General features: G+C 35.4%; 1 protein-coding gene across 1 annotated transcript; it reads left to right on the plus strand.

Annotated features, from left to right (window-relative positions):
• The first annotated feature begins 10,636 nt into the window (after nucleotides 1-10,636).
• Nucleotides 10,637-12,508, plus strand: LOC143586839 (GDSL esterase/lipase LTL1-like). Its single transcript, XM_077068299.1, has 4 exons — nucleotides 10,637-10,843; nucleotides 11,577-11,819; nucleotides 12,011-12,191; nucleotides 12,351-12,508. Exons 1-4 carry the CDS (start codon nucleotides 10,637-10,639, stop codon nucleotides 12,506-12,508), a joined length of 789 nt encoding a protein of 262 aa, XP_076924414.1.
• The last annotated feature ends 1,502 nt before the right edge of the window (nucleotides 12,509-14,010 follow it).

Consider the following 14,010-nt stretch of genomic DNA (forward strand, 5'->3'; position numbering starts at 1 on the left):
TGACATCTAATCAAGAGACAATTGCGCATTAGTTGTAACAAAATCTTTAATCGCAAGTGTTATTGATCGGTAGCAACTGACCAATAAGTGTTAACTTGGATAAGTTGCAGCTATTGACGGTGCTTCTCAAATGTTGGTGGTTATAATTATTGCATGTCATGCCTTTCGTGAATAATTGCAACAATTCACTATGATGCTTCAACTCATATATAAAAGATTCATTTGGTCAGACTATAACACATCAAACATATATATTTTCTCAAAAATTTTATAGTTCGTTCTTTTGAACTATACATTCTGTGTTATCTTATTATTAATTTTGTTTACTAACAAAATAATTTAATATGAATGATTGAGCCTCGTTTTAGAGTTTTCTGAAGAACGCCGCTAGAGATTGTACAGTAGATCCGTTGGAGGACAATAGCGTTGATGGGAAGCCACATGTCATCGAATGGTTTGTTTGTCTTTGTATGTAGTCAGCTTGATGTTTTGGCAGCGATAGTAGAATGAGATCAAGAACTTGAAAATCCATGCAATGAATTTTGAATGTTTCTACCCAATATGTTTATTGACCATCTCCATCTCTAATGTATAATGGATATGAAGCTGACAGTAACGGTCGGATAACAATAGGATTTAGTTCATATTTATCGATTCTAATAGACAAATAGTCATTCGTTCGGTTTATGGCGCATCCTCCAGTGATATGATGTGATATGAGGAAATACATTGTATATGTATGAATAATTTGGTCATAGTTGGTATCTAACTCGACCACTTTAAATTTGTACTTTTGGTTAGCTTAGGTGTATAAAACATAAACTTTATATTACAAGAACACATATTAGGCTGAGGGGTGCGGAGCGCTAGTCAGGGCGCGTGAGGGACTTCGATAGCGCCCCGGGGCGCGAGAGCCACACCACCGGGGCGCGAGAGGGGCGCGAGAGGGGCGCGAGAGCGGAAAACGAGGCAGGCGCCAGGAGGCTCGCGCGCGTGAGTGGCTGTGGGAAATGGGAAAGAGCCGTTGGAAGGCTTTAATAATGAATAAAAATATTTTTTTTTTTTTAACAAAATCATCTATATATATCACAATACATATATCACAATACATATCAAACACAACCATTCTCACATACTACAACCAAAACGAATATCACACACCACACCCAAAACCCAAAATCACCCTATCTTCGAAACCTTTTTTTAAAAACATGTCTGGAAATTGGTACCCAAACCTAGATTCAGATTACCCTTACGACGATTTATGGTCGGCACCGGAACAACCGATGTTTTATTCGGGGTCGCAACAATCATCCGGCTTTCAACCATCCAACATGCAACCGTCTCCTAACTTTGTAGTTCCGGAGACACAAGAACCGGAACCAGAAGGTGAAGCTGCGGGACAAAGAAGACGCGTCCACCGGAAAAAACAACTTGCAACGGACGGGTCGGGTTCGGCTTCGACCGGAAGGGCGAAACGGAAAATCACTCCGTGGTCATCGGATGAGAAGGAAGCCCTGTGTCGGGCTTGGATAGCCATTTCTGAGGATCGGCGTTGCGGTAATTGTTTTAACGTCTTTAAAAATGATTGTAAATAAAAAGTTAAATAAAAAAGTTAAATGGCTTACAAATTTATTTACATAATTTTGCAGCCGACTACCAAAAGAGCAAGGTCTTTTGGACAAAGGTTAGGGAGACGTTCTATTCGCTCGTTGGGAGTACAGAGCGGAATCCCGATATGATTTCGGGTCGGTGGACCGAAATTAGAAAATTTGTCGGCTTGTTTACTAATCTGTTCAACAGGAACGCCGGTCGTATGAGACCAAGTGGCAGTGACGATTTGGCGGTCTATAATTTCACTGTCGAAGAGTGGAAGCAGGAGTGCCTGCGGAGGTATGGGGCGGTGAAGACGTGGGACGGTGTAAAGTTGTGGGAGAGGTTGAGAAGGTGTGCCAAGTGGGTTGAGCTGGTGGCGCCGGACCTTGATGCGGAAGTAGGGCCGAAACGGACTAAAACTAGTTCGTCTGGAGCGTACAGCACAACGGACGGGTCGGATTGCCGGGTTGGATTCGACCTAAACGTTGCGGGGGAGGAAACGTCTTCACCGCCGAGGAGGCGGCCATTGGGAAGGGACGCCAGGGGGAAAAAACCGGCTGAGGGGGAAGCCGTAAACATCAACGATCTTGTTGAATCCCTCAATAAATTCAACAAAACCCTGGAGGTGGTCTCTGTTGACAAAAAGGAAAAAAAAAGAATGAGAGATTTGGACTTCCTTGCAAGAGACTTCAGCCACCTAAATCCGGTCGACCAAATGCTGATGGAAAAACAAAAGGAACGTATCCGGAAGAGGTTGATCGAAGAAGACGAAGCCGAAGAATAAGAATAATGTTAATGTGTTTTTTTAATTTTTTTTAATTAATGTGTTTTTTTAATTTTTTAGTACTTTAATTTTTTTTATATATTAATGTGTTTTTTTAATTAATGTGTGTTTGTTTAAATAATTACTTGTTTTTTTAATAATACGTTTTTTTAATACATTTATAAAAAAATAAAAAAATAAACCGCTCGCGCCCCCTCTCGCGCCCCTCCACACCATGCCCCGGGGCGCTATCACCACTACCAATACCCATCTTATCAAGTTTCTCTCTCTGCCACACGTCACAATATTATTGGATGGCGCCCCCACTCACGCCCCCTCTCGCGCCCCCCACACCCCTCAGCCTTAAGAAAATCCTTAAAACGAATATAAATTATACTGTAAATATACAACCTTCAACACCGACATGCTTTTAAACCATAGGTGTTGGGATATAATTATGAGTCCGAGCAATTAATGTAGGTGGAAATTACAAAGAGACCCCAAGTGTCACGTGAGGTAGAGAAAGAGAAAGGTGACCACTGTACTGTACTTACCCAACCTCCACAAACATATCTTTGCTACTCTAGATATGTTTTTTCTCCCTAAAACATGACAAAACAAATTACCCATTTTCGAAATATGAAAAGGTGCAAATATATATAAATATAAATTACTAGCATAAAAAGTATGATATAAATTTTTACATTCATTTTAAACATTTTAAGTAATACTATATCAGCTTTCAAAGGAGGATTCACTCAAAAACGAACAAATGATTTCTTGGTCGACCAACTTGCAATTTTAATTTTTTAACTATACTACTATTCAACTGGCTTGCTGCGGTGAGACACAGTGAGAATTTGGTCGATATTGACCACCAAACCAATTACTTATTTTTGTTAAGGAAGCTATCAGCATTTCGTATTGTTTTTCTTTTTGACTTTTAAATAATTAGTTTTTAAACATATATTATTTTTCTTTTATGACTTTTGAAATATATAATGTTTTCTTATGAATGTAACGTTGTGACATATGTATTTTTTATCTATGCTTCATTGCATCCTTACAAATGTATACTCAAAACATGAGAGGAATCAAATATGGTATATTATATATTACCTTCTACACAAGTTCAAAACGTAGATACGACGGGGGGTAGTTTCGACTACTTATACATCAACATTAACCTCACGAAAAAAAAATCAAGTCAAAACGTTAATCAAAATAAACACTTAGCGTACATTGGGCACATTTTAAACAAAGCTTATATGGTAATTAGGGTTGAGGTGGAGAGTGAGTTGTGCGGTTTAAGTGAGACGACACCATCCATCCACACTTATGGTGACCGTTGATGGAGAGTGAGGTAGTTGGTTAAAAAAATTTTGAGTGTGTGTGGTGTGTGTGTGTTGGGGGGGGGGGGGGGGGGTTTGTTTTACACAACAAATTAAGGTGCACATGATATAATAAAAATCCTATATTACATATTGTAAAAGATCATTTAATATTATAAATACTGTCCACACTAAACGTTGTATTGTCTCTTTCAGAGGATCTTGCTATATTTCTTAAATAACTAACCAATCACATCAAAACTTATGTGTAAAACAATAAACATATACTCATACAGTTTAAAACTATTAATACAAAGACTCAGTGTCATTGTTTAATTCGTCTAAAGTATCGTGTTTATGTGCTAAATGTCTAAATCCTCTTAAAAGATGGTTAAAAAACAAACTTTTATACATGTTTTAAACTTAAAACATGATTACCAAATTATTAATAAAATAGTAACTCAATGTGTTATATATTTAAGGAAAATTGGTTTTAAATAATCCCAACTATTGCCTATTGGTAAATATTCATCCTAACTTTACACTTGCCTGCTGGCAGTACCAACTACCTGTGCATTTGTTTTTAACGGGCTGCGACTAACGGATGTTAACTCTGTTAGTCTTTGTCTGACGTGGCCATCCCAGCTGGCAAAATTCATCCTACGTGGAACGACACGTGGCGGCTGACTGTGTATTATTATTATTATTATACCCCCCCCTTTTTGTTAGTTCAGTACCACCACCACCATCCCCCCTCGTTTCCCCGCGAGCCACCACTACCCCCCTCGTTTTCCCGGCGAGCCACCACCACCCCCCTCGTTTCCCGGCGAGCCACCACCACCCCCCTCGTTTCCCGGCGAGCCACCACCACCCCCCTCGTTTTCCCGGCGAGCCACCACCACCCCCCTCGTTTTCCCGGCGAGCCACCACCACCCCCCTCATTTCCCGGCAAGCCACCACCACCCCCCTCGTTTCCCCGGCGAGCCACCAACACCTTCTCCAAACCTGCAACTTCTTTATCAAAATAATCTTCCATGGCCTTCTAGATCTAATATCCACACTAAACTCTTCCCCAAAAACAAGCACGCAAGAATCATACCTAAAACGAGCCATGTGCTTCCGATCAACCCTAAATACTCCGGCAATAAATTTTCAGATCCAGATCCGTAGCTGATTTTTAAATCCAGATCTGATTTTCCAATTCATGCAATAATTTTTGATCGGGTATTGCAATGAAGTTGGTAAATAAAAGTTAGGGTTAGGGTTTGCAAGGTTCCAGCCATCACCGCCGGGTCGGATAGAGATTAGGGCGGTGGCTGTTGGACAGCCGGCGCCCGGTGATGCCGCCGCCGATTATTATGTAGTCATAGTAGTCATGGGTGTCTGGAAGATTGGGGACTAGGGTTTGGTAATATACTAATATTTAAATTAGTTGAAATGGTGATTAATAATAATAATAATACACAGTTAGCCACCACGTGTCGTTCCATGTAGGATGATTTTTGCCAGCTGGGATGGCCACGTCAGACAAAGACTAACGGAATTAACATCCGTTATTCGCAGCTCGTTAAAAACAAATGCACATGTAGTTGGTACTGCCAGTAGACAAGTGTAAAGTTGGGATGGATATTTACTAATAGGCCATAGTTGAGATTATTTAAAACCAATTTTCCTATATTTAAAAGCTATCAACAAAATTTTAGATTTGTGACAAATGGATCATGTGACAGAATAATCATATCCTTTTTTATTAGATACTAGTTTGAGGTCCGTGTATTACACGGGTAATTGTTGAAAATTTTAAATTTTGACCTTTAAGTGAAATACAGTCAACAAATTGATCATATATTGTTAATACAATTAAAATTAAACTAAAATTACATAAATTACATAACTAAGATTACACAAATATGTTACAAATAGGTAAAAACTTCCTTTTACACTACATTTGTTATTGTATTAGCAGGTATATATTGTTTATCAAAAATCAAAATTTGTAGTCCATGTCTGTCTATAACTCTTAATAAAGTAGCATATAGACCTGCTTATAATTCTTGATATAGCTATATATAGTTGTGCGTGTGACAAAAATGGTTCTCCAATTCGTCTCTTGTCAATCTATATGGAGAATACTTATTATATGTAGTAATGGATTTAGTTTGAATAAACATATAGTTTTAATGTCATATAATGAAATGACTTAAAAGATAAAGACCATATATGAAAATTGATTGAAAAAAAGGTGATGATGGCTATGGTGTTGACAAGTGGCAAAATTGGTAGGCTTTTATTAAAATAGATAGATTAGAGCATTCACATCAGGACCTTTAAAATATTTGTGAGAGAATCTCTAAAAAATTTTAGAGAATGGTAAGTGGTTGTGAGTAGAGGAGAGAGAAAATTTAAAGAGATGAGTAAACTTTGAGTAAATTTGGAGAACCACTGTTCATCCTCTATTTATTTTTTAATATATTTGAAAGTGGTTGTGAGTGGAGAAGAGAGAAAAGATAATGATAAAGATGTTAAAAGTTATTATTTAATTGTATATGAGAGAGAAAATGTGGTGTTTTTTAGTGTAATTATAGAGATTGAGATGGATGATAGTGATTTGAATGCTCTTATTATATATATAAAAATTGTGGAAATTAATTATTTTGTACATTTATGATTTTTAGAGTAGTCCAATTTGCTCATGTGAGTGTGGTCAATTTTCCACAGAGAATGGGCCCGGTAATGAGGTATATATTGCAGTGATACCTTTACAACTTTGACCACTATATTGGGGTTGTTACATGATCATATCAATTTCAAGGACATTTTCGATTTCCTCTGTTACACACACATTTTATTACAAATAGATTTGTATGACATGACTGACATGGGAGATAAAACATGTTGCGACAACATGATCGTGATCCCCTTGTTTTGACGTCTATGTTGTTTACATCGTTGTATCGGAATTTTATCTGAGTAGACGTTAAAATTTGATCTTGGTTTTGTTGAATATTTGTACTTAATAACTTTTATCACTTAAATATGGTATCATAGAGTAAGATTTTTCCTGTTATATAAAATAGAAGAATAGAACTTTCACATCATGTGTAATTTAGTAAATGTTGGTCCAAGTTTAAATAGTTATATATAACAATAAATAATTCGTATAGATTAGAAATTTTATTATTAAAAAGTACGTAGTATAAAGTACAGTAATATACCACACATGTTAGTGTCAATATAAAAATGACGAGTAAATTTATTTTAATGATGTAACTTGTAAGCATACGTAATAATATCAAACCACAGTAATAATATAAGACGATGTATTATGATTACTGGTAGTAAATACGAAGTGATGCTATGTAGATTTCATCTAGGGAAGATTCATTTCACGTCATGGTTAGTGATAATGAAAGTGTAATATGAGCGGTTTTTTTTCTAATTTATAATGCATTTTATTAATTATTTTTAAACAATTACTGTTAGTTATTTTAACGTGGATTTCTATTTTGTGGTCACCAAGAATCTGGATTGTATTCTCGTGTCATAAGAAAAAAATCAATGTCATCCGAAATGTTGATGAGATAAGCATCAAAACAGTTTACGAGACAAAGTAGTTAAAAAAGAACTCTATTTACGTTAAAATTATATTGGAATGTAAAAAAAAATGCACAACCGTGTATTTTCTTTATTTTAAACTGACGGATACAAGTTATTAAAAAAATCAAATTAAATGGGAATAAAATTTTATGACAAAAAAAAAATTTATGAATAGCATGCCGCAAGAAACTTTTTGATTTGCTCTAAAAATAGTATATATTAATTGTTTAACTGGAACGTTGAGCTTTTGTGTATATATTACCTGTTAAGGTCTCAAGTCCTAAATTGAAATGTGTTAATTTAACAATTTAAAGATAACTAAAATTAACACGGAGCATGATTTCTCTCTAGACCAAAAATAGCCACACAAACCAATAATATAATAACACAAGAGGGCATACAAATGCATCATAAGACCATGTGTACTGCAAACGTTATGTTTGCGTTATGGGTTGAAAACACAGGTACACCGCTCCCCCTCCCTGCGTTATGTGATGTTGTTTTTCGGTGTGTTGTATACAAAACGCGCAAATGGCACACAAATCAAAAAAATATTACCGTTATATATATAACCACTGAGAATAATAAAAAAAAATTATTTCTTTATATATTAAACCAACTAATTCCCAATCAAAACTCATCAAATTTATAAAACTTCTCTTTTAACTCTACAACTCTATAATTCCTTTACACAAAATTCACTATATATAGATCCTCCATCAATATATAAACAGTTTTTCGGGCTCCGACCAACAAGCCGAGGACGTGGAGGAGGAACAGGCGATTACGAGTGCGAAGGATGGCGAAGACGATGAAAACGACGACGAGGACGACGACGAAGAGGGCGAAGACGACGACGACGACAACGACGAATAGTTTTTTTTTATTTTCTTGTAATATTTATTTAATAAAATATTATTGTTAAATGATTATTCTTATTAAAAATTAAAAAAAAAAAAAAAACTGTAAAAGTGACTGGGCGCCACGTGACGCATAACCCCTGTATGTAGAGAGTTATGACTACAACCTGTTTTTGTACAAAACCATAACTCTGACTGGGCGCCACATGACGCATAACCCCTGGATGTGGAACTTTATGACTACACATGGTCTAAGAGTATAAAATCATATTTCTACTAAAATCATGTAAACATAAGCAATAGTCAAACCAAAAGTCAAACATGAACATCATATAAACCTAGATGATTAAAATAAACTAGTTTAGAGCATAACAAACCCAGTCATAAACATAATCTGAAATCAAAAGTAAACAAAACATGAATGACAAACCGAGCCGAATAACACGAATACACGTTTATCGTAAATTAAATATTGACTCCAGGCTCTTAAGAGATATCTTCGTTTAGACTATGTTCCAAAATCACCTTGTTGGTCTTTTGGTCCAACTCTCTGATCGAACTCCTCTCTATCGACTCTGATCCCTTGCGTCTAGAGGTGCACAAATCGGGGCTTTCAAAAACTCGGTTCCGGGTATGGAACCGGGTTCGGGTATGACAAGGTATTGGAAAATCGGATATTAGCAATATCCGAGTTGGGTTCGGGTTCGGGTCCGGGTATTGTCTGTAAGACCATACCCTATGCATCGGGTTCAGGTCGGGTTTAGAACCGGGTATTCTAAAACTGGGTATTTGAATATCTTATTTTCGGGTATTGAAAAAACCTTATTTTCAGGTATTTTCAGGCTTTTTTTTCTGGTTTAGATTGGATCTTTTAAGGTGTTGCACTTTTTAGAGGTATTTTTGGGTATTTTTCATGTATTTTTCGGGTATTTGAAAACCCGATTTCGAGTTTTAGAAAAAACCGGTTCCGGTTTTCAGATATTACCAGGTATAATTGGGTCCAGTTTCGGGTACGGGTTTTGTTATTGAAATGCATACCTATCCGTACCCCTACGGGGATTCGATACGAGTTCGGGTATTAAAAACCTGGATATTAAAAAACCGGTTTTGGTATATTTTTTCAGGTCCGGTTACTGATTTGGTTTTTTTGTGCACCTATACTTGCGTCTATCACTCTATTGTGACTCTATTTATTTATTTCTTTTGTTCAATGACCTAAGCCCATCATCTGTCATTATCCATTCCAAGCCCTTCTAACTCATTGCTTCTCTTTGTTTCACTTGGGCCTTTCTTCAGTTCTCTTTGGACTTTATTTAAATTCCACTTTTCATTATTAGTTTTGGCCCTACATTAAATATGGAATGAATTACAATATAGAGTGTTCAACTTAAATAAAAGTAATAATTTCTTAGGTTAATTAAACAAGATGATCTATTTCATTCACTTGTTCATTCATTCTCTATTTTATTATCTCTTCAATTCATTACCACAAAACAAACAGATCCTTAATCTTTAACTTTCTTTCTCGATTTAACCACATAGTCTTTTTACTTGTAAACCAATATTAGAACTAACCCTTCAGTGCTCACATAAAAAGAAAACAATAGTCGACTTTATGTATGCCTTTAGGTATAACACCAACACAACAATATTTCAATTTTTTTAATCTTCACCGGTGCATGCATCGTGTTAATTATGTATTAAGCATATACAAAATTAACCAACTGTTTTATGCTGTACTCGATATGAGGCATTCATCATTAAATGTTGCATTTTTTTTTCTTGATGAGTTAACTGATAGCTATTAGCTAGCTAGCTAGCTATTAGTTGTTTTTATTAACATGAATAAAATCGTCCAGCAACTGTCTACCAATTGAACACATTTTAACCACCACGCTACATAACTGATAGTAATGCTTATTTATAAGTTAAATATTAGAGTTAAGTACCACTTTAGTACTTGTGGTTTGGTCAACTACGCAACTTTAGTACCTAAACTTTATTTTGTGCAACTAGCTACCTCAACTTCAAAAAACTTGTCATTTTAGTACTTTTTGCTAACCCCGTTAATATTTTCTCGTTAAGTCAGGGGTAAACTTGTAATTTCAATTATTTTATCATAAACTCAAAAAGAGTTAAGTGCCACTTTAGTACCTATGGTTTGGCCAACTACGCAACTTTAATACCTAAACTTTATTTTGTGCAACTAGCTACCTCAGCTTAAAAAAACTTGTCATTTTAGTACTTTTTGCTAACCCCGTTAATTTTTTCTCGTTAAGTCAAGGGTAAACTTGTAATTTCAATTATTTTATCATAAACTCAAAAAAATATGTGGTGACAGGGACTCGAACTCGCGCCTATGGTTTCTACAATGTTTTAATGAGGGATGCACTAGCCAGTAGGACAAGTGACTGACTTGTTCATAAGCTGGTTTTGAATACTTTTATAGTCAAGTTTGAAAGACCCCCAAATCCTCATAAACCATATAAATGTCAAAATTGGTCATAACGGATCATGCAACTAGTTACACCAACACAATTGGGCCCAATTCCGCCCTCCGATTTCGTCAATCAGAGCTGTTAATTCCCTGCTTAATCAGGTCAATGCACTGCACATATTGTATAGCAGATTTTAGGTTGGAATTCAACATGAAAATTAACCAGTTGGCCAGAGCTGAGATGGCCAGAATCCCACCGGTATTGAGATCGGGACAGAAGCCGGAAAACGAAAGAGAAAGGGGGTGGGGGCTGTTTAGTTTAAGATTTGACACCATCGGTCCCTAGGGTTTTTAAATGTTTAAAACTAAACAAAACATTTATAAAATGGGGAATTTGATTAAATGAAGAGTTAAGTGCCATTTTAGTACATGTGGTTTGGCCAACTACGCAACTTTAGTACCTAAAGTTTAGGTACTAAAGTTGCGTAGTTGGCCAAACCACATGTACTAAAATGACACTTAACTCCTAAATGAATGAATAAAATAACTGAAATTACAAGTTTACCCTTGACTTAACGGGAAAAAATTATCGGGGTTAGCCAAAAATACTAAAATGCCAAGTTTTTTGAAACTGAGGTAGCCAGTTGCACAAAATAAAGTTTAGGTACTAAAGTTGCGTAGTTGACTAAACCACATGTACTAAAATGACACTTAACTCTAAAACTTATAAGTGTGCTAGTTCATGCAGCTAGAACTAACACTATTTTCAATATTAATATTCAAATCAAATTATGTTTTTTATATATATAATGGATAACCTATGGTTCACATTTCACAACATTATGATCATACACAATACTAGCCAGCCTTAAACATAAGCTTGACAAAATGTGATCTCATAGTCATATAACTTAGCTTATTCCACTACTATTAAATTCAAAACATATGGATTATCTCTAGTTAGGATGATATGTGTTATGTTTTGTTTTTAGGTGAACATAATTCGTGCACCGGTGCAACTCGACTACTTTAAACAATACCAAGGCCGCATTAGCGCACTAATAGGACCAAAAAGAACGAGACAACTAGTAAACAATGTGCTTGTGCTCATGACACTCGGTGGCAATGACTTTGTTAACAATTACTACTTCGTCCCATATTATGTACTCTCTCGTCAATACATCCTTCAAGATTTTGTTCCTTTTATCGTATCCGAATATAAAAAGCTTTTATTGGTATGCATACAACTCCGGTTCATATATATTTTAGCTGATGAGTTTAACGTATTAATTTCTCTTTATTTTTTGTACAATCACGGTCGCAATTTGGGTTTTTTGTTATTCAACGCGTAAGAAATATTATTCGCAATACAGTTTTTCAGTTCTTTTGAGTTGCAATATTTTTATATGTTTTCATGTTAATGCAGAGGCTGTATTACTTGGGGGCAAGGAGGGTACTCGTAACTGGAATCGGTTCACAAGGGTGTGTGCCAGCAGAACTTGCTCAACATAGTCGAAACGGTGAATGTGAGCCTGAGCTTCAAAGGGCTGTATCTTTGTTCAACTCTCAACTAGACGATATGCTTATAGGTCTTAATAAAGAACTCGGTAGCCATGTGTTTGTTGGTGTAAACATAACTACACTAGGAAGATGCACAATGATTTCCTAAGCAATCCAGGAGCTTATGGTGAGTTTGTATATTAATTACTTGTAAGCTAGAATATCTGTTTTATGTAAATAACATACTTTTTTTTGTAAATTTGTAGGGTTTGTTATTGTGAAAATAGCATGTTGCGGACAAGGGCCATACAATGGGATCGGAGTTTGTTCACCATTGTCGAAAATATGCCTTAATAGGTATGTTTATGCGTTTTGGGACACCTTTCATCCATCCGAGAAAGCAAATAGACTTATCGTGGACTAGATTATGACTGGAACAACTGAGTACATGAAATCCATGAATTGCTTTAGGTTCTAATTAGTTGTACTCTCTAGCTATGTTATTGTGTGTGTATCTAAGAGATTGTTACTTAAAATTTTTTTTTTATGCTTTTTTGAGTTATGTTTGATTCTTATGTGTTATAATTTGAGTGTAATAACTAAGGTTAATGGTTGGTTTTGTTTGATATTATATCACATGTTGTTAGTCGTTTTGTTTGTCTTTGTTCATTTATATTAACTTGTTTTTTTTCCATTTATAATTTTCGGGAAACAACATAGATGACTTGTAAGATCAAAGTAATATACACTCACACTTCAAATACCATGAGGCATCTATAAACGCGTACAGAAAGATGCCATATCAGCAATGCATTCGATCATCATAAATACTCATTTCCGGTCTATCATCTTTAACAAACATTTCCTAACAAAACTTTTATTAATCCGTATTATCACCACCTTCTTGTTTGCTATCAATATAGCTAACGACAAAAATTCGTCTACACTAGCAATATATGGTATCAGTAGTGGTTAAGATGGCTCGGGATGTGGTAACCACAAATCGAGTTTCAAGGAGGTTTGTGAATGATGTCGAGAATTGTTGAAATTGTGAAAATCAAGGATTGTATATAGCCTTAGAATTGTGGAAATTCGAAGTTTGGATTAGGATTTGGGTTTTAATTTCTCATTGGAGTGCCTAGTTTTATTAGACGACGTATATATTATATATAATACGTTTAACATTTGTATGAAGTATGAACGAGTTTGTGTTTGGATTTCCATTTGTAAGAATTTAGATTAAAAAATAAATAAATAAAAATGTGTGTGTGTGTATATATATTGATTTTACTATGATAAAGCCCGTGTGATACATGACTATTTAAAAAACTAAAACAAAAAAGTGATTCATAATATACATAATAACAATTTTATGGATTCATAAGATATAAATAATTCTCTAAAATACTACATAGAATATTAGTAAGAATAATTAATATTTGTTCAGAAAGAGTGGGATGACGTGGGTGGAAGAAAAATAAAACCCAACCCGGCCCACCCAAACTATTAAGTTGTCATGTTAGATAGATTAAATAAGGCCATGCTAATTTGATGATGATTATTAGTATAACTGTATAAGATGGTTCACTTGTATTTATAATTTACGTAACCCTAATCCTTATACTCCCGTAATTATATATACCAGGGGATTCTACAGTTGTTAATACCTCTCTCATCACAAACGCAAACCCTCATATTATTCCTGTCACCCGCCTCCAATAGGTATGTTCATGACCATGCAAGTGGGCATCAAATATCCTAGGCTTCCAACCAACAACAACGTTGTCAAACATTCTAGATTTCAACTAACCTTAAATGTTATAGGTTTGGTTGTTTGTAGTTACCCCTCTTACACTGACTTTTAATTTGGTGGTGAAATTTTTGGTTTGTTTGTTGGAAATATGTTGTTTTCGTTGGCTCGTAGCC

This window comes from Bidens hawaiensis, unplaced genomic scaffold (assembly GCF_021521415.1).
Source record: "Bidens hawaiensis isolate Kalapana, Puna unplaced genomic scaffold, B.hawaiensis_p1.1 tig00035002_1, whole genome shotgun sequence".
NCBI lineage: Eukaryota > Viridiplantae > Streptophyta > Magnoliopsida > Asterales > Asteraceae > Bidens > Bidens hawaiensis.